At 41.1% G+C, this 22,302-nt stretch overlaps 1 protein-coding gene across 1 annotated transcript in view; it reads right to left on the reverse strand.

Annotated features, from left to right (window-relative positions):
* Window positions 1-4,255: 4,255 nt before the first annotated feature.
* GABBR2 (gamma-aminobutyric acid type B receptor subunit 2) overlaps window positions 4,256-22,302 on the reverse strand; it is a gene marked incomplete at both ends in the record, with an annotated part of 486,339 nt that continues 468,292 nt past the window's right edge. Inside the window, 3 exons of the mRNA XM_080339746.1 lie at window positions 4,256-4,421; window positions 11,672-11,789; window positions 20,591-20,720. Coding sequence (XP_080195872.1) covers window positions 4,256-4,421; window positions 11,672-11,789; window positions 20,591-20,720 — 414 coding nt within the window. The remainder of the gene's footprint in view (window positions 4,422-11,671; window positions 11,790-20,590; window positions 20,721-22,302) is intronic.

The raw sequence follows: 22,302 nt of genomic DNA on the forward strand, positions 1-22,302 counted from the left end.
CTCTGTTCTAGTCAAAGCCTGTGTTTGCTGGCTCATGAAGAAGTTTGTCCTTTCTCCTTAAGCTCAAGGTCATTTGAGCTCCCTTCTGCTGTGCTTCTGCTAGTGAGCCAGCACAAAGGCTGCTTGCTGCTGGTACCTATAGCTGGCACTCCCATCTCCTGCTCCTGCCCTCAGATCTGTTTCACCTCTACTGAATTTAGCCTCTAAAAATCAGTGATTTGTTTAAACGCTTGTGTGATGCTTGGCTCTGATGGTATCGGCAGCTGCCACTTTCTTGGGGGTGGTGAAGGACATGCAGAGTGATTGGAGATGCCCCTTGTTTCTCCTCCTGCCTGCCCTTCACTCTGTCCCTTCATTTGGCCCACATCAGCACCTCATCATCAGGGGAAGGGGCTTAAACACGTTGCAGTTTGCAAAGCTAGTGGCTCGAAATGTCTTCAGGTACGAGAGGTCTGTGGCAACGCCGACATGATGGTATTGCCACCCAGGGGTTGCCTGTGCCAGCAGCTAAATGTGGGCTCTGTCTCCTCCTCACCTCTTCCTACACAGCCCTAGACCCCCTAGTGCTCCTCTGCAATGTCATTTAGTGTGCAGTGAGAAGCGCTGTAGAGCACTGGCAGAATGCTGATGGGCTCGAGAGGCAGAGCACTCTTGACAGTGTGCTTGTGAATAAAGATCATGCGTATTAAAGTAATGGCCAGGTGATCTTTCAAAAGCAAGAGAAAACTGAAAAAGTGCCTCTCCTGCTCTTCTTACAACCTTCAATTTTTATTAATTATTTGAAAGAAGTGCTGCAACATTAGTAATTTCACATTAATTCAATAGCAAGCTTATGATTTTATAGGAAGCGTATTTGCTGTGACTGTGGAAACTCAACTGGTCAAGTAAACTTGCTCGCCTGACATCTCCCTCTTATTTTTTTTCTTGACCTCTTAAAGCAATGTTTAGCTTCGTTCTGGTTTCCTATTATTCTTGAGCAACTCTAAGTTGCTCACATTCTACCACAATTTCTGCTTGAATATAGGTTTCACAATAAAGTTGTTATAGACTTTCTTTCCTTTCTTGAATGAGCTTTGATGTATCTGTTTGAGTTTCTCCTGCCATCTGGTATTCTGCATTGAGATCCACAAGCCATGCTGTTAACTCCTCAGTAGTATTTTCTCTTTTGCATATGTTTGGTGGGACTTGTAAGCTGCATTAGAAATCTTCAGAAAACACATTTGTGATGTTGGTTCTGAATTCCCTCATCTTGTGCTTTATGTAATTTTGTGCTGGCTTGAGGATGCTCCTGTTGAAAAGCAAACAACTAAAAATGTTCTTTCTTCTTGTTGGCTCATTGCACTACATTCCCACCCTCCTCCTGTTCTGCCACCCAGAAGAACCTGGTTTAGAACACAAAAACTAGAAACTAGATGGAGAGGTTTAGTGTTAGCCTTCACGAAACAATTGGTGATTATTCCCAGAAACTTCTCATTTGCTGAAGCAGAGATTTTACTACAGAGCTAGAAGATGGGCTCAGCTTCAATAATTTATGTGCAATAGTAAAATCTTCCTTTTCCTCCTGAATTCACACGCATAGTGGTGCAAGAGAGAATGGTGCATGTATTAAGTGTGGTTTGGATGTAAATGTTCAGCATAGTTTTTTTATTTTCCCATTTGAAAAAGGGCTGAAATTTCACTCATGAGTATTGCAGTAATTGCAGTAATTATATTTCAGGGCAGAAATTTTTCTATTTTCTCTAGATGTGAACCCTCCAACTACTAGGATATGTATTTTGACTTTTTATTACAATGTGGTGTTGTAATAGGATTCTTCCTTCTCCAGGGAGACTTTTATATTTATATATATGTTTATACACACACACACACACACAGACACACACAAACATATTAAACATGGTTTTGCTACGGGATGAGGGCACTGAGTCAAAAAAGCTAGGTTTTATATATTTTATTCATAAAAACAGATTTGCAACAATTTATTAAAAATTGATCTCATGCAGTATAAGGTTATACAAGAAATTCTTCATTTACATTTTATTCTGGCAGTTCCAGTCTAGTTTAAAGCATTTGTGCACTAACATCATTGGAAAATGCCATTGGGGCACAGCCTCTTCATAAATTTACAGTACATTTTTGCTGCAGTATAAAAGAACAGAAACATTAAATAGCTATATTCACTTGGTTGGTCTTGTTATCTGCAGTAAAGTAAAAAAAATGTTATGGGAGAAACTACAGTATCATTGAGACAAAGAATGTACTGCATGGTTTAAACCTAATAAACGTCACACAGTCAGTATTCACAAAGTTACAGACACACACACACACTCACCTCCAATGGTCCGATACTTCTGATTTTTTTTTCCTGCTAAATTGGAATAATATTTCTACAGAGATCTTTGTGTATACATTATATACAATATTGTAATTTTCTCTTTTTAAAAATTAACATTCCTTTTAAAATAAACCAGGCCCTGATGATATTAATAAAGCAAGAGAATACTGTCAACACACATTGAGTGACAAAGTCAGTGTTTAGTGCTTAAACAGAGTAATGAGTTCTATTTTATCTGTGTTTATACTTACATATTTTTGTTCTAAAAGCTACAGATATTTCCATAACCTCTCTTACTGTATGTGCCAAGTGAAATATTTTGTGATGCTCCTGATTGTAAGATTCAGATACATATTCACATTGGTTTTGGCCACTATGAGGTGTCTTTTATTTTTAATGGAGATTTATGCTAGCTTGTCAAAGCTGCAGTTAAGTCCCTCAGCTAATGAATCTCTACAGCTGTGCTTCAGTCATGGCTGATTTGTAAACCTTCGTAGGAACATCATTCCAAAGGTTTGGTCTGAGGTGCACAGGTGTTGGTCAAAGAAAACTGAGAGCCCAGTGGGTACTTCATGTGGGTTTTGTATTTTTTTCCCCCTACTCTTAGCAAACAGCCCTGGCAGTGAGATGCCACATTTCCAGTCCCTTGGAAAAAGAAGCTGCAATGTGTATCTCACCTGTGCCTGAGGGTTTGGCTCCAGAGCTAGTCCAGACGGTATGCCACTAGCATTCCTCCCAATTACTTTGGTTCAGGGGATGGAGCTAAAGTATAAAAGCTGATTTTTTTTCACAGTCCTTTTAGGATTCAGATAAAATATTCTATTGGTAAATTTGATTTGTCCTTTCTATTATCTGCTACAACTGCCACACACGCGGGTACAAAGCAAACATAGTGTATATTCACATCTATGTGCTCTGCAGGCTTTGCCTGCAACAGCAAAGTGCTGTGCCCCAACCCCTCCCCCCGCCAAGTCCACTAAATTAATTTTATTGTAATTATGTGTGACATAATTCAAACAAACTATGAAAAACAATCCATCCTGTGACATTAAGACTTTACTACCCATCTGTCCTCAGCTTCTTGAGTTACCAGCCTTAGGACTTTTCCAGACAGGTCAGTACATTTTGGTTGGTGGCATTTATTCTGAAATAGGTGCAGAAACTTTGCTAAAAATGAAGCTGCAGATGGTCAGCAGTCACTACCACCATTCCTGGAGAAGGGTGAAGCTCTCCGCTTCCAACCAGCAGCTTTCCAGCTGGTGGCAACTTGGAGCTGGAGCTTCAGCCTCTGCTTGGGTTTCATGTACAGCTGCAAGTTAGAGATGACCCTGCTCACAGCACTGCAGAGTCTCAATGACACCCGAGGAATCATTTCTCACAATCCTTCTTTCCTATCAAACATCATCCCTGAAATGAAAACAAGCAAGACTAACCAGTGCAGAATGTTTCCAGCAATTTAACACAACTCTTGTAAAAAGGAATGTATCTACTTCAATAAATATGGTATAGCTCAACCACTGTATTTTCCTTACATGGATACAGTATAGAATTGCATGTTCTCAGCAGCCACATAAAGCTCAGTGCCATTTGAGTATTTTGTTTTTCCTTAGTGTCTTTTTTGCAAGATCCGTATTTCCCAGCCTCCTTGTTGCTAGTTGAAATTTGGGAAGAAACGTTTTCCAGTGACTTCTAGGCGAAGAAATAAAAACTCCATGAATAAGGCTACAGATCAAACTCCTTGTGTCCTTCTCCTCTGCCTTCCCACACAAGTTACATGGGCACTCCTGTGATGACGGCCTCAGCGGTAGTTCCTCTGCGGTCGGAGCCAATGTTATATGTTTGTGGCAGAGTTCTAGGTCAGATGTTTAGTCCAGTCATTGAGTACTTAAAAGCAGTTCAGGAAGCACTGATGTCCCTTTCCTACAGCCCTGAAACCATTACTCGGAAGGAGGGCGGCACGTGTCTGTGCCGAGGACTGGCGCTGGGGCTGACGCAGGGACTGGCACAGCTGGCGTCAACTCCTCCTATGGATGGCAAATAGGCATGGTGGAGAATGGGCAGCTGCAAGGACAGCCGGCGCTGTATGCTGCCAGAGAGACAGAGAGACATAAGCGTTAGCCAAGAGCAAAATGTAATACATAGAGTCATAGAATCATAGAACCATAGAATAGTTTGGGTTGGAAGGGACCATCAAAGGTCATCTAGTCCAACCCCCTGCAATGAGCAGGGACATCTTCAACTAGGTCAGGTTGCTCAGAGCCCCGTCCAGCCTGGCCTGGACTGTCTCCAGGGACGAGGCATCCAACACCCTTCTGGGCAAACAGTACCAGTGTTTCACCACCCTTACTGTAAAAAATTTCTTCTTCATGTCTAGCCTGAATCTCCCCTCTTTTAGTTTAAAACCATTACAGGCTTGTCCTATTGAAAGAGGCCCTGCTAAATAACAAGCCTGCTAACACATCATAGGCTTGATGTGTTTGCAGGTTGCTACAAGGATGTTTACTGTGCCTGCTGCTGTGACAGAGAGGGTTAATGCCAAGAGCATTACACTCAGTGTTACTGAGCTACACCACCATGGTTTTATTTCCCCTTGGGGACTTTTTCTGACAGGCTAGACATGACAAAAGAATCTAAGGCTATGTTCTCATCATCCCACAACTTTCTGAAATTCCCAGGCACTTCCAGGTTAATCATTAGACTGCTGATACCAGAAAAAGGGAAAACCTTAAATTTGCAATGAGGACATATAGCTTTGCAACTCCCTGTCCCTTGCAAAGTGATCTATTGCACGCAGAGCCCCATCTGACTGCATAGACATGCAAGAGCTCACAGGCTGAGTTTTAAGCCATGCATCATTTAGCTCAAGGATGTTAGAATTAAAGATGGCATTTTTGCAACTCCAGCTAAGGCAAACACAGGTGCACAGTGGGAGGGAATTCAGACTGACAGGTTTTGCCAAGTAGTTGCTCTTTGCAGTTTAGGTCTGTGCTTTTGAGGTACTGGATGCTCTCCAGTTATCGCAGTCAGTGCTATAGGACTGAGGAGTTGGCACTCTAAATGCAATCTAACCTTCCACCCACACAAAAATTGAGTATTTAATAACCTGACATTCCATATCCAGTAGTCCAAGCAGATTGACATCATGAAAACTGGTAGGTAATTGGTTTCATTTGTTTGTTTGTTTGTTTGTTTGTTTTAAGGGATACTAGACCATGCTCACAGATATCCCAACTGACCCCGCTCCGTGGAGAGGACAGTGCCATGCTGTGGATATACTGGCGCCTTACACTAAATGAAAATCCAGTTGAGGCTTGTTAGTGTAAGAGATACTTTAAGAGATGAAGATGCTGTCATACCAGGATTACTTCTTCATTTGGAGACATTCAGCCTTGAAACAGGGAGGAACTTTTTAAAGAGAAGACAGATGTCAAATTGACAGAGCTGAACTGAAGACTGGCTTTTTTATTCCAGAAGAAAAATGGCCATACAAAGCATTGTATCAGTACAATGGAGTTTTAAATTTATATTTCCCTGTTATCTGATATAATGACTGAATATAGACAGGCCCTTGTAAGAAGTGTATGTTTGAAAGCTTGTCTTTGTACAGCCTTTCTGATTCAAATGCCATTTCATTTCTTTTTTTTTGCTTTGTGTTAGGAAATGGAGACAGCTGCCAAGGCATCCATTGCTCAGTGACCAAGCGATATAGCTTTCAAATTCAAACAGAAATGTAATGTTGCTTCTCTTTAGTTTCTTCACTACAAACTAAGGCTTGTTTATACAGAGATGAGGTGAATACAGTTGTAGGCTGCCTAGCCAGGAAGATCTTTCTCATCTGGTTTTTTTTTCCCCCCACAAACTCCTTTTAAAAGTTTGATGCGATATAAATCCACAACATCGAGCGTTGTAGCGCTGGCAATGCATCCCTGGGATTAGACAAAATCCATTCATTGTTATTTTGCTACTGTGCCCAACTCTTTCTGGTGGCATCAATGAAATCATGCCTTGTTCCCAAGGAGTGCAGAGGTGGCACGGCTCTCTGCTTCCATGCACGGAATCCTTATGAGCCCCAGGCTGCGGATTGTCATTCTGTCTCTCCTTGCAGGGTCAAACGCAGAACTCCCCACGCTTATTTTCCCACCAGTGGAAATGCTTACTCTGTTCAACTGTTACAGACTTCTCATTAAAGAGCTTTCTGAAGCTATTCTAAGGGAATCCAGTTGCATAATCAAGTGAATGGGATTTTTTTTTCCACCCATTTAAGTGTTAGCCATACCATGGACAAAGCATGTTTATTTGGCTATGCCAATGGTGGCTGCAGTGGGTGGCAAATTTTGCTTTAACTGTACTTAAAGTTTCCTTTCACTTGAAAACTTGGTTTCTGGAACTGGGGCAGAGGACTGTAGCCTGGAGACTTGAACACAATTAACAGTTTATGCAAAACTCTTAGGGGAAAAACAAAACAAAGTAACAAAATCTAAACAAAACTGCTGTTTTCTCCTTAAGTAAAAGCAAATCTTGTACCTTGCTTTACTGTGTGGTTTTTCTTTTCCCCCTCCTCCACCTCTGCCACATTTTGTCAATGCTTTTCAGGTTGGTGGCATACAATTTGTTCTAAGTTGTCCATACAATATAGATATGGCAAAGCATATTGTCAAGTATTCAGGGGAAGGAATGGTTAATATTAGTATTTGCGGTTTTCTACAACTGCCGAAGGAGATGGAAAGGAAAGGTGGTGCCACACACGGAGCAGCCACTTATCAGGGTATTGTGTTAGAATAGGGCCGTATCCTCAGCTCTGTACAGAAATGCCATTTATTAGAGATAAATAAAATCAAGTAAAAGCTCGACTTCCAATGTCACTACACATAGGAACACAATGCATATGGGAACGCATGATGCTACAAAGAGGGCAGAGGCATTTGAAAAATAATTTCTTTCTGCTATACAAAACCAGTGATGAGATCCATTGCTAAGTGGGGGGACTGGAACAACTCCTGCTACAGCTGAATATCTGAAGAGCTGTGCAAACATATAAAGTGCATCTAAGCATTCAGGTATCTCTTCAGTTGATTCTCCAGCCCATTAATGTTGATTTTTAGCAGCTGCTGGGAAACTGGAGATGTTCTAAAAGAGTACTGTAAAGCAAGATGTTGTACTAGCAAGTGAACTAAGCATTCTAAATCCACCTTATTTTAAGGACAGATTTGAGTAGGATCATAGATAGACTAATATGAACCACTGTTAGTGAAGAAACTCAATAAAGGAGGCATGTTAATGCCAAGGTATATGGCTATAATGCAATAATCCAGTCATAACCAACTTTTTTTTGATGAGAATTTTTGGTTACTAAAATCAGCGTAACTGGCTCCAGCAGAGTATTTGACTATCTTTTAAATGTTGCTAAAAGCAGAGCTTTAGCTCAAAAAAATATCAAGTTAGTTTCTCTAATAAAGGTTACACAGCGATTAGCTGCTTTGAAGGTTACAAAAATGACCACTTATAGGAAATATCCTGTAAAAACTGCAGGTTTTAGCGGGGTCCTGCAGAAATCTGTCATCGCCTCTACTCAGAGATCTGGAAGACTGTTACATATTCTTGCTCTTAAAATGAGAACAGTATAAATTTTAATGGTGCCAAAAACTAATTCACTGAATGTAGGTCACTGATGAGATGGGACAGCATGCAGGACTGAAGGTGCCCAGAAGAAAGTCTTTAAGGGTCATGGAAGATCTCCTATTGAGTATATTCATGTAGCCATCATGCAGATAAGGGGACTGATGCAATCTTTAGATAAGTAAGCAGGTCCCTATCAGGCTGGAATACAAATAGTATCCTGATTAATATCTCAGCACACTGCACTGATAGAACTGGTACTGAAATAGCATGTCCAGCTAAAGTACACCGATCTAATCAATGCTTATAAATATCTCAAGGGTAGATGTCAAGAGGATGGGACCAGACTCTTCAGTGGTGCCCAAGGACAGAATGAGGGGCAATGGGCACAGACTGAAGCACAGGAAGTTCCATCTGAATATGAGGAGAAACTTCTTTACTTTGGAGGGTGCCAGAGCACTGGAACAGGCTGCCCAGAGAGGTTGTGGAGTCTCCTTCTCTGGTGACATTCAAACCTACCTGGACACATTCCTGTGTGATCCGCTCTAGGTGAACCTACTTTAGCAGGTGGGTTGGACTAGATGATCTCCAGAGGTTCCTTCCAACCCCAACCATTCTGTGATTCTGTGATTCTGTGATCTTCTCCAGCAGGTCACACACCCACGGAAGAGGAAAGAGACACCCCAGCCTACTGGGAAATGAACTACTGTATCTATTCTAAACTGGTTCAGGCTGCTTTCTGGACCTGAGATGATCTGGCATGGTGCAGCTCTCATCCATGCAGCTAAGCTCCCCACAAACAGGGTTTCCAAGTACCAGACTGTGCCTCAGCATTGCCTGGGAAATCACAAGCTGATGCAACTGTGCTAGGATACAGGTACACTGATAAGCACCATGGAAAATCAAAGTTCAGAGCTTGAGCCTGTGCACCAGCACTGCTTTGTCTCTTGTAGGAATTGTTAATTTACACTGTGTAGCCAATGTGAACAGGAGAGAAAGCAGCCAGCACACACTTTTTGCTCCTCATGTCTGATGGTCTGACTGGGTATGGCAAATTTTACATGGCATTATAGATAACCTACCAGTTCCTGCCCAGCAGGAAAGGGCAGGGAATGTGAGTCATCTATATTCATGCTCTAAGGCTGCTCTAGAGTCATATAGACTGTATTTTCCTTAGGTGTGGGGTTTTAAATCTGAACCAAGCACAAACCAAATGTTTTTCATATTCTGATGGACATTATATAAATAACACCCCATGAATAAGTGTGAAACAACTTCTTGCATGACTGAGCCTGAAATGAGTGCATTCTGCTGTGCCTTCACTATGGACACAGCTGTAGGATGGGGGATCACACTTGCAGTTAGTCAAACGTATCACTAATGGGAAGAAAGAATGAAAAAATTCCAAATCAAACTCTTTTCTGTATTCTACAAGAACTTTCATACTGGAAGACGTCAGCTCTCCTGAGTGCTATCAATAACAGGAAGCTGGGATGCTTCTTTTTGCTATAGCCATTAAAGAGTTAACATTTCTGCACTATTATCTAAATGTCCTCCTTTTAAAAGTTTGTGGCAAGGAGGAAACCTTTTTCAGAGTAATGTCCTTGAGGTTTGTGTTCTTGAATAAGAAATAGGTTCAGCAGACAGTGTGACTACCTCTCTTATCAGATGCCCTGTGTACACAGTAAATGAGAAAGAGAAGGCAAAAACCACAGCTTGTCTGTAACACCTTTCTCCCCCCCGCCTCCCCCCCAAAATGATATATTTAATGATCATGGAAGGCCAGAAGTGCTGCCAAACAAGTTGAAAAAAAGCACATACTTGAGGAAGAATATTCCTAAAGAGCAAAAAAGTTTGGCAAGGAGGCAATCTTTGGTCAAAGAGAGGGAATCACAAAGCCCTAGTCCTGAAGACGGCTACACTTCTCTCTGGCAGGTCCCCTGTGGTGGAGTGGTGAGGATCTGGTACCCAAACTGCCCATGCATCTTCAGGGTAAACATTGACCCTTGGAGCTGGCACAGTCACAGCTGTGCAAGTGCTGAACGACACTGTTTTGATTTTTGATTTACCAGGACTTTATTAATTACCTTCCATAAATGTCAGTGACTATTCAGATTTGTATTGACTTGCTCTTTAAGACCTTTAGGAAATCTCAGTCTTCTCATCAGTTACTGCTAGCCTAGAGGAGGGTCTGTCATTCACTAAATGTTTTTCTTTTTTTTTTTTTCTCTCTATTAAATCTGTGTTGAGACAACTGGATTGCCTGAGTGGCTGTGTTTTTCTTAGCGTCTCTCTTAATGTAAGGTGGCCATGTGCAGATGAGGCTGCATTCACACTACATTATTTCTGACAAATGGTGCTGGTAAAAGACAGACCTCTAATAGCTATGCATTAAAGCACTCTGCTGACCCCATAAAGTCACAAGAGCCTTCTCAGCAAGGGTCCTGCTTTTATGAAATAAATAGAAATTTCAGCTACTGGGGGCTTTTTTTTTGGTGCATATGTGTGCATGTGTGTGTAGGTTAGCTCCAGTGCATGTTTGGATTGGGGTTTTTTGGGGTGCAAGGACAGAGTTAGAAATCCACGTGTTTTCCTGCACCAGGTAGTACAAGGCAGTAATTGCTATCTGAAATCAGGTTTGCTGTCACTGATGGAACATGTGACTCAGTCTAGTAATTTATTTAATTTATTCTGTTTTTAAATAAGCTTTTAAGTTGCCTGTGTACAAAACAGGAATCTGACAGCTATTAGCTCAAATCCTGATGAAGTGATGCCTGTGTAACTTGGCTGCCTTGGGGAATGAACTGATCCATGGACAAACAAGCACAGTGCTTCCCCGAGCTCTGGCCCACAGCAGGCTCTGCTGAGCTGGTAGAGGGCAGTACGTGAATTTATTATAGAGCTTCCTGGAGAGAAAAGCTGATACCATCAGACTCTTTTCCCTTCATCAATCCAGCAAGTGCGTTGTGCCATCTTCTCTTTGTAGCCGCAGCATTGTTTCTAAGGGAAACTACTCGGTGCAGGCTCTCCTATGCCAAAACTCGGGTCCAGCTGCTATGGTAACGCTGAAAAGCCCTAGGACTGTTTTTATTTCTCAGCTAGCTTAAGATCGAAAGAGAACAAAATGGCGATGTACACCATGAGCCCTTCTGGCTGGTGTGTGGAAGGACTTGGGCTGTTGACAATGCCACAACACATGTATGCACATATGTACACCCTCTTCTCTCCTTAACATACATTGGTGGTTGTGCACAGCTTGACCTGTAACTCTCTACAGAAACTTTAGAGTTCATGTTGTTTCCGACAAGACAAAAGAAGTATGTTAGTTGGCCTTTGGGGCACCTTAGGATCTACTGCCCCTGATATCCTCTAAATCTGGTGGGGATGGTGAGCTGGGGGCAGGGAGGCACCACAGTACAGCATTGCTGCCTACAGGAGCTGGCTTTCACATCTTCTGTTGCTGATGGTTCAGGCTCCCTCTGTAGCTGGGGCTGGCAGAAGGGGTTTACAGTGAAGGTCTTCCCATAAAAATGCATGAAAGAGAAATATGGGTTTCAATGAAATGTAATAATTTAAATTAATGTTTTACCAGCAAGGCAGCTGGTGTCCAGGGTGGAATTTATGGCTAAAACAGTAGAAAATGTATGCACACAATCACATGCATATTCAAGAGAGCAGGGGTACCTCCTTCTCTACGAGTATGTAATGGTGTATACTTACTGTTCTGGTGAGTTGATGTCTTCTATAGGATCTTTGCTTGTTCTGGATGGGTCTGATGAGCCCCATTGTGCTGGTGGATTTTGATCCAGATGATTTTTCAAAATGGCTTTCTCACCATCTAGATGGATAACACATTCAATTTTACCAAGTGACCATTTTTACAATGTTTCATTTTAAAATTTCCCAGATGTTCTTAATGCCACAAAGTAAAACCTTTCTGCCCATATTCCAATACAGTCTCAGGTTTCCTTGTGACTCCTTGGCACCCTTACGCTTCAGTGATGTGCTCCTTCATAGGAACTGTCATGAAGAAACAGAAAAGGGACAAAACCTCTTTTCTCCTTCCTTTGCTTCCCGCCTACCTTTAAAAAAAGGTACACAGACCAAACCTTGTTTCCCACCTCTGTGTAGCCCTGTCATGCCCTCTCATCTTGCCTTATGCTCTGTAGAACACTCATGCAACTGCACCATCATGTTACCGTGCACTCAAAAATTGTTACCTTTTCATATGAATAAACCTTCTTATTTAAGCTTTTTCCTAGAAAAACTATAATCTCATTGATGAATAAAACCTTGGTACTCTTGCAATCACACAAGCAATTAAGTGCCATCATTTAACTATTTTCTATCATTTAGCACAGAAATATGATTCATATCAGTCGCACGGGTCCATAGGCTGTCTGCAGGAAGGACAGCTAATGATTTCATTAAGCTTTCTCCTGCAGTTTTCTTTTTTGCATAGTGATAACGCAGAAGATGATAATTTTCCCCGTAAGTAGCTTCACTTGTTTCCCCCAGGAGTCCCAGGAGTCCCTGGCAAGCTGTGCTGAAGCTGGTGGCATCGGTCCCCCTGAGAAATGCAGACAAACACAGCCATTTTAAGAAGGCTGTCTTCGCCGGCGATCCTTTCTGTTCCTGCCTGCTTTTCCAAAGTCTTCCTGCTGTGTTAAGCCAAATAAAATCACATGGAAAACATCCGAGTAATGAGGCCAGCGCACAGTTTTCATAAATAATTACAGAGCAGCTCCAAATCCATCACCGGCAGTTGTTTGCCACACACACAGAGGAACAGTGATTGCTGCAGGCATTAAGGCAGAGTGGAACAGGACTTGAAGGTAAAAACTGGAAAAGGACACTGGAGGATTTTAATGTAAAAATGGGTATGAGGGAGAAAAGCAGGAAAATATTGAAGAGAAGATGAAAATAGCATGAAAATCCCAGTGCATATTGTAGGATTGAGACGTTTTTCTGTTCTACTCATGCTCAGAAGCTCAAATAATGCTCAGGTCCCAGCATACTAGGAATATCTACATTATCAACGAGTGCAGTAAGGATACTGGTGGGACAAAACAGGCAACAGAAGTAAGGAGTGAAGAAAGAAGGCGAAAGCAGAAACAGGAATGTTTTGAGGGTGAACTCCAACATTGCTCTCCCAGCGCAGTCAGTCCCAGCATTATTTTGTAGCATTCGCTTTCTGCTGTGGAAAACCTAACAAGCAACTTGGGAAGAAGTGAATAGGTCAGAATGCAAAAATGTGCAGACATGCGGATCGCTACAGCTCAGAAGAGCAGGAAAGAAGATTTTTTCACTTATGTTGCACGGTACTCAAAGATCTGGGTGAGAAAGGAGGCGATCAGAACACATGAATCTGCTTCTGTTGGGGCAAGAAAATGTTGGTAAAAGAGAATTAAGGAATTCAGTTGCAAGAAGAATGCTTAAAAGGAAGATCTGACAGAAGTCATTGGTGGTTTAGCTGTGAAGGGAGGGCAGCAAATACTCAAATCTGACAGTGGCTAAGATAAGCAATGAAGTCTATAATCTCTGGGCAGCCTGAAGTTTGCTGGTGTGGCATTTGCTGTCACAAGAGTTCAGTTTTTCTTTTCCATATATTGCATTTCTATGTATATTGAGCTTGACATTTGCATAAAAGCCTTGTGATGTCTATAAACAGACACATAAAAAGGACACTTTTTACTCCCATGATTAAAACCAACATTCTATCCTAAGCTGATCTGAGCTGACAATTAAAACTGCTGACTTTATGATAGAGACCAAAGTTAAAATTTGAGTAATCCTTGTATTTAGGGATGGAAAAGGTGTATTATTTAACTATTTTAAGGTCCCAACTCCTTTGGCAAAAATAAGCAATTTGACCTTTTATAAAGCCACTGAGGATTACAATTCTTCATCAAATGACTGGAATATGAAACTGTTGGGCTTTGGAGTATATGATTTAGTATATTAATCTGTGTTGTATGCGCTTTAAGGGGTTTATTGTGCTTTTATTTATGTTGTGTGTGTGAGAGAGAGAGAGAGAGAGAAGGAGGTGGTCCCTGTCAAAAAGGTGGGGGATTTAGTTTAAAGTAGATAGAAATTATGTATTCTCTGCCTACTCACCCCTCAACACTGACTGCCCAAATCTCACTATGTGTTATTCTTAATAGACCCTTCACCACCACTCTTGCAGATGACTCTCCCTTAACACACTGCATATATTTCTGTATACAAGGTTACCATATACAAGTTTTAATGTACTAGGTTAAAAAAATACAGGCGAAATCCACCTAAAACCGCCACAATTTTGAGATTTTTCTTTTTCCTTTGCTTCTTTCAAAATGCAAAATATTGGGTAATTCTTATTTGTTAAGCTTTCTGGGAGAGGAGTTGTTGGGGCTTTTTTCTGCAGCTATGGAAACTAGAATATATATTTTTTTTTTCATTTACCTTTAATTTAAATAATGAAAAGCAAGATTCTCACTTAGTCATATGTTTCCAGGAGCTGAAGCTTAAAAACACTATTGCCATATGCACTTAAAAAACTGAAGGGTGGAGGAAACTGACTTTATATATGTGAACAACTGAAATAAAATAAATTAAGAGTAACAGTAAACATTTGAGTTCCCAGTTTCCCCTGGAAAGTGTAGCGCTGCTTTAAGTACTTCCCCATCTTTTCTTCCTCTGTCCATTAACTATACCACTTGAAAAATGCCCTTCATTCTCATTCAGCCTTAATAAGTTGCACCGGGATGATCTCACTACCTTCAAAATTGAATTTGCATTAGCCAGAAGTACTTTGTAAGTAATTTTCACCTTCGCAGACCTCAAACCGGAACTCAGAAGTCTGGCTAAGTGACGCCTGAACACTTTCCGTTCAGAAAACTGCTGGGGAAAAAAGGACATATAGGTCTCAAGGGCCTGGCGCGGTGCTCACTAATGGCTTCATTAGAAAACAAAAAACCGCTGCCCAGTGGTTGGTGAGAGCCAGAAGGCTTCAGCCCAGGACCTTTCCCTACCTGAAGCAGAGAAATGAGTTCCAATTTACAAAGCCTGGAGCTGCCAATTGCTCTCCTCTCGCTCTGCCAGGGGTGACGGGGCCTCAGACCTGCCCTGCGTATGATCACTCTGCAACCCAGCACTGCCAAAATTTCCTGGGCTGGCTTAAATGCACCATGCATTTTAATAACTCCTGTTCAGCTGCAGGTCGAAAGCACCAGGTGACTGCTACTGCTGTGGTTTCTTCTGAGATTTTTAGAAAACTGTGTTTCTTTAACTAGAAGTCTGTTTTGCTGGCACTTGTACACTGCAGCTTTATTGAACACCTTCATCATTATGATTAAGTGGCAATATTCCTCCGAGGGCTTACAACTTGATGGCAGAACCCACTGTTCACCTCATATCTTTCAATTCCACTGTTGTTTTCTCGTTGCTAGAAAGTGTATTTTATGCTCCGCAAAGAAGCAAGTGCGGTTTAATAATGACTTAATAGAGCTGGCAGAGATAACCTTGCTGATTTACTAAAGAATTCTGGAAACTTTAAAGCTAGCTAAAGGCATATTTTTTAAAATCTACTGTAATTTTTCACACTTCTGTGGTTTGGACCATGAAACAAGACTAGCCAGTTTCCGCTTTTTATGTGAACAGGATGAAAAGAAAGTAAAATGAAGGAAAAAATTAAAATGATCACATTGCCTGCTGGGTATATCAGAAAAAGTTCTCCTGAACTTAGCTCGCAGCACTAGGCACTCTAAAACATGACTTCTGATAGTTTTGAAAGGAAGATTTTTTTAAAATAAAAGAAAAGCCAGCAAGATTCTCCTTTGATTTATATTACTTTAAATCAGAAGAAACTCCTTTTACTACAGATTCATTTCAAGAAAGGGCAGGCACTGAGCCTCTGGTAGTTTGCTCTCCCTGTTGAAACAGAAACAATCTCCATTTTCAGGATTGGAATCCATTTGCTGGACTTCATAGAAACTAGTATACATATCTCTATATGCAAAGGATATAAAGAACTATAGCCTTTCTTTAAAATAGCATTCCTTTAAAGTCTTGTACACCTATTTCTGAAAGCCTAGCCTTTGAATCTGTGGTTTCAATCTCAAGCTTAGTGCTTGAATTGCGCCAGCTTCATAGAAGTAATATTTCCTCCCTCTGTCACAGAGGAACACTGTGCTGCTTCGCATTTACAAACAACATGCTTTTGAAATCTGTTTTCCTTTGAGCTGCTTTTACATGGGGAAGAACTAACACTAGGAAACATTGGAGTGGGGTGACAACTGACAGTATGTAGGCATATCTGACATGTAAATGAATGCTCCCAGTCCATTTACAGCAATGAGCAAAGACTGTTTTCTGGCTCAGAACAGAAAAGGCTTTCTGCGCAAGCAAGAGTACCTGCACAGAGAGAGAACTCACAAAAAGGGTTTGTCCATAAGTGGGGACTCTTGCAAGGCTGTCTCTTGCTTCTTATGTATTTTCCACAGGATGACTGTCATCCATTCATTTTCCTACCGTGCTATTCAGAAATGTACTGGCAAAGGTAGGAATTAATGGAGATTCTCCTGCAAGATTTCTTTTGAGCTTGACTTTATATGAAACTCTGGCAATCTATGAATCATTCATGTAGAAATAATTTCATGTAATAAAATGTCAAATAGAAATCAAATAGAGTAAGATTGTGAAATTCCGAGCACAGCAAAATTAGCCAGCCCCCCCAGACCACATAGTATCTTCTCTCTGTATTTTTCTCCTCAGTAACTTTTATCTCTGCAGGAACTTGCATGGTCAAAATAACTTCTACCTTCACAAAGTCTCCCCTGTTTCTGGCACACTGGCTGCATGGGTGGAGGGAGCCCTTTTGGGAAGCTCTGGTTTTGTGCCCATGCCAGGGTGTTTCTTCCCTGGAGCTGTGCGACACAACCTTCGTCTTTACACAGCATCACAGTTGCAAGCATTTGTCCTCCTTTTTCCAAATGTCAGCCTGGAAAACTCAGCCCTGTCTCCAAGCTTGGTCCTCGTTGCTGAACAGCGCTGCCAGGAGCTGAGTGTGGGTCTCATCCATGGCCCGTCCCTGCCTTAAACCCCAGCTGAAATGCGGCCAACAGCTCCAGCAAGGTGAACAGATCCCACAAACAGCAAGCTGAGGGAGAAGCAAATGTGGTGCTGTGCACAGAGCCGAGGTCGCTAAGGAGACACAGTGACTCAAAATCACCCCAGGAACGTATCAAACGAAGTTAAGGGCATACCCTTTTAAATTCAACTGGAGAAGCCATTTGAGGTCCCAGAGCCATGGTCTATAAAGCACATTGGGAACTGCTTGACCACACAAAGCTGTCTAGCAGCACAGGCAAAAGATGCATTTAAAAAAAAAAAAAAAGCAATCAAACCATAAACTACAAACCACATTTCCTAATTGCTTTTCTTACATAGCCAATTGCTGTAGATGTCTCAGGAACATTACACATTTCTGAACAAGAGACGAGTGCCTCGGATAACATCTCTCTTTAAATGAGACGTACTGAATTGAAATGTGCTGTAAAGTAGGAGTACACCAGGAGCTGCCGCTGTTAATAACTAACCAGGAATCCCAAAGTTATGAAACTTAGCCTGAGGTCAGGTAGTTATGGGAGTGCACAGTTGTGTCTATTTTGGCTAAAGTAATTTAACTTTTGTGTCCTAAATCTGTACTTGGCATAAATGACAGTAGAGGGGAAGGAAGAGAAGAACCAAATAACCTCCTTTGGCATTTGGCTATAAGAGTTAGGAATTTTAACATGGGACAGTTTTAACAGATCAGAAAACTACTGAAGTGTGCTATGACATTGAAGTTTGATTAGGACTTGTTTGAGATGCATTGCATAAATCCTGTGTTACTATCTGTTCTTTAAAGTGCAGTGCCCTGAATTTGTGTACTCAGTAGCAATGGGGATACATTACATTGCATTCTCTATGTAAACTCCCTCAGAACAGCAAGGTGTAATATTTCATAAAGAGGACTGACATGGGATTCAGCCATGTCCACAATGGAAATGTGGCAAATGATCTGCTATGATTTTTAGCTCTAAGTCAGATGCTATTTTTAGAATGCCTCTTTACTGTCCTACTCCTTCTCTTTCAGCTCACATTTTTTACAAGGTCCTAGGTAGGCAAAAACCTTGTCATCACCTTAAAAACAACATTAGACCGGCTTCCCCAGTTGCACAGTGGAGGTGAGAGACATGGTCACTTCTAGGTCATACTAATAAATTATTTACAATCCTGAAGCTTCACTCAAGTACCATCAGGTACAGATAATTTCAAGGTTCTGTACTTTCATTTACAGATGAAATACATAGCTACAGAAAGCATAGTTATGTCAGTCAGGCTTAGCTTTCCTGTAGCTGTAAGGGCCAGAATTTTTTAAAATACCATTTAAGTGATGCCTGTTTGCATCTGCACAGAAGCATCAGTGACTCAGCAGCATGAATTCTCCAAAGCCTTGTTATTTTGATCAGAATAGCAAATTTAAATTAAGCACATAGGTTGAGTATTGGGAATGAATGCGGTGAGAGAAATAGAGAGGAGATTCAGACATGCAGCAAAGGGACAGGGAAACATGGAAACAGAGAAAACAAGAGGAAGAAGAAACAGAAATGGAGGGACAGAAAGAGGCTAGCAAGGGTTGTTGAACATGATGGCTTAGAGCCTGGAAATATGAATATTTGGTGTCACTAGGGTCAGAATCAGGATACTCCAGAATACTCATGCTTGGGGCATGTGCCACCACGGCTGGAACTAAGCTTCAAACGCCTGCTGCATATGGGGATCCAGGTGAATGCATGGTCTAACCTATCCAATAGGTTATGCCTCCTCCGGTCCCCCGCCTTTTGTGTAGATCTTGGCAGGTCCATTCAGAAAACTGTGCCCAGCAGCTTCAGTCTGCAGAAGAATATCTGCCCTGTAAATCCTCATAATACATAGTTCCAAGCTACTCTGAACATTAAGGCTCTGTTCTTACAGGTGATTTTAAATACGTACCCCCCAGCAGAAATGTAGACACTGGGGAATTGTACTGGGGGAAAATTAGGAACACAGACAATCTTGGATGCTCCTGCTTAAAGCAGCAGTTAAGCATTGATGTCTTTTGTAGACAGAGCCACAAGTAAGTGCAGAAAGGTTATATTTTCTCCTTGATTTCTTTACCAGCATCCTATTGCTAATGGAGTGCAACCTACTGTGGAAAGCACTCCATCCTAAATTTATACCCAGCGTATCTCTTGAGAATCATTTTTATTTCTCATGCCCAAACTCAAATGGGCATTTGGCACAATGTAATGTATCTTTTCTGCTTGAAATATTATTCATGATTTATCATTTCTCCTGGAGCATCTGACATGAGTGGAACATTCTATATGTTCCTTTCAAACACTTGGTAAAACTGCTTCATCCCACTCACTGATGTTAGTTCTTGCTGCTGATCTCAGGCCAATAATCACACGCCTCCAGCAGCTATTTGCGTTTTCCTTTTCCTCCTTTCCCCCCTTCTGTTTTTTTTAATTTTAAAAAGGACACTGGGATCTCTATGGAGCTCTTCCTTTTTTTCTCTTCTCTCCACAAGTTACACAACCAAGTGTATACCCAGGCTAAAACAAAAGGCATATGAAAAAGTAACCTTATCCAACCAAAATTTCAATATACTTTAAAAGCATGTATGAGCTCTTGCTGTTCTAAAATTATTCTTCAACAACTATACTTGCAGGAATGGCTTCTGTTCCACTTAACCAAGATTACACTGCCACATCAATAGGAATTCTGAGCCTAGTATTGCAATAAATATGCAAGGCTACAAATTCCCAACAAGGGGCAACTGGTTTTTCAAATATTATAGTAATATTCAGCTATACAAAGTCATTTGCCAAAAGTCACAAAGTAGATGCATTCTAGAGTCAGAAATGGAAGCTAGGTGTCCTAGCTTCCACTTTATTGCGCTATGCACCAGATCTTATTGCTTCCCAAAAGTGGAATAGATTTAATGGAAGCAATTCTTTCACATGCATTTCTTTGGGGAGTGATGCAAGAGACATAGTAGAAACAACTTAGGAATATTACAGTCATCATGAAATCCTTTTTTATCAGTTCCTAGGGAAGAGTTTTCACACATGAGTGCCTTCAATTCTATATTTAGAGTCCAAATCAGCACTGAAATATTTACACGCTTCTCTTCTATGTGCTTGATAGCAATGTCCAAAAAGCAGGATTTTTAACATCCTGCTCAGAACAGAACATATTAAACTGAGCTTCCTACTGATGAAGGCTGGCTCGATTAACTCTCACAAGATCTGAAATATTCTGTGACTTTCCTTCCTCCACATAGCATAGAAAAATTGACTTCTGAACACACGCATGCTTCTACAAGTTTCCCACTTTACTATGTGTATTATAAATAGAGGGCATACGATAGAAAACATATGTACACAGAAATAACTACTAAATGGGTACCATACAGCTTATTATATGAATCTGCATGCTTTCTGTAACACAACCAAAATATTTAAAGCTCCATCTTACCCAGGTCAAAGTGTTCTATAATCAATTCAGTGAGATGATTGCTGTTCAAAATCTTGGTGGGTTAAGCTACAAATGGATTTTACTAACTCTCACCTTTGCTGTCTGTAAAGTTCCGTATACTAAGAATGTCATTAAGATCCTGATAGTGGTTCTGCTTAATGTATGTTGTTTTCTCAGGAGTGTCCTGAAGCTGCATTGTGACTTCCTCCAAGTCTTTGTCCAGCTGCAAAACAGAAAGAGCATGAATCTCTAAAAATTCAAGAGTCATTGCTTCAGGTTATCTGCAGTAACTGCATGGCTTTAATTAGACTAGAAGGCAGGTGGTAAAGCAATTGCCACTCTGTGACAAATACAGTTTTCCTATAGCACTACAACACTGCTTCTAAAAATCATGCTCCAAGTAACAAACCACATTCAGCTGTGATACTGCACACATGGCATACAAGAAGAACGAGCTTTAGTAGTTGACAGTTTAAGCAATTCAGATGTACCACTGAATGAGAAAGAGATGGGCATTAGAAAGCCCAGTCTGAAGACCTCTCAACCATTTATTATTTATGCACACAATTGCGGCATACATAGCTATAACAGCTTTGTTGAATCAATCAAGTTATCGATCATACATGAGAATATAAGTGAACTCTGGCATCAGGGGCGTGTCCAGCCATATGAGTTACTGTGGTCAACTCTACCAGGAATGTTTTGTTTCCCAAAAGATTATTTTTTCTCCTTTTATCTTTCTTAGAGAGACAGACTCCTGTTAGACCTTTTGTTTGTACCTCCGTGTGTGTGAAATTTCAAAGAAAGTTCAACTCACAGTTTTTAGTTTTGGGGATAAAAGAACACTCTATACTTGTGTGATTTGAAAATTACCTCCATGGTTTTTATCTCTTGTGTTTTAAACTATGCAATTGGATAGCTAGTAGTAAACTGCTATTTCAACCACAACTTTCCAAGAGGGGGAAGAAACAAAAATCCCAGTCCTGTCTCCTGAAAAGCATCCTTTAAGACTAGCATGAGATGGAGAAAAGCACAGATGTTTTCTGAATGGAAAAGCCACAGCATAAATGCTGGGTTGGTGCACCCTTGGTTTTTGCATGGAGCTGAACAGAGGATGCTCTCCCCAGAGGCTAACTTGTGTTCAATTAGTTACAGCTTCAGCACAAAACATGCAAATATAAGCATCTTAATGGTGATCTGGAGTGGTCTCTGTGAACAATTGTCCAGGATGCTGTGTTCAGAGTATGTCCCACTCACTACTGGCATAACTGAATTTTAAAAGTGCTGAATTTAGATTTGCATTGTTTCCTTATATAACTGGGACAAAGCAACTCAAGGTAGATAAGCCAGAGATGTAGTTCATAGAATCATAGCATAGTTTGGGTTGGAAGGGACCTTCAAAGGTCATCTAGTCCAACACCCCAGCAATGAGCAGGGACATCTTGGTCACCCTTCTCTGGACCTTCTCCAATAGGTCCATGTTTGTCCTATACTGAGTGCTCCAGAGCAGAGCTGGACACAGTACTCCATGCAGTTGCTAGCCAAGGCAGGACATGCTCTAAATCACTTTGACAATTAAATTCTTAGTTGGACCTACTCGTTCTGGGTATTTAATCTATTTAAGCAAAATCTATAAAGAGCAGCCGAGCCCTGTGTGCCCTAACATGGCTCAATCACCCAGACCAGCCTCACTTGTTATCACTGTCATGAGCCTTGCAAGCCACAGGCTGAGATCTTGTGATTTTGGAGGCTTAGTAGAAAAAACTGCAGTAGGATGAAGAAACTGAGATAGCCAGTAGCCAGCT

Source organism: Nesoenas mayeri (assembly GCF_963082525.1).
Source record: "Nesoenas mayeri genome assembly, chromosome: 2".
Lineage (NCBI taxonomy): Eukaryota > Metazoa > Chordata > Aves > Columbiformes > Columbidae > Nesoenas > Nesoenas mayeri.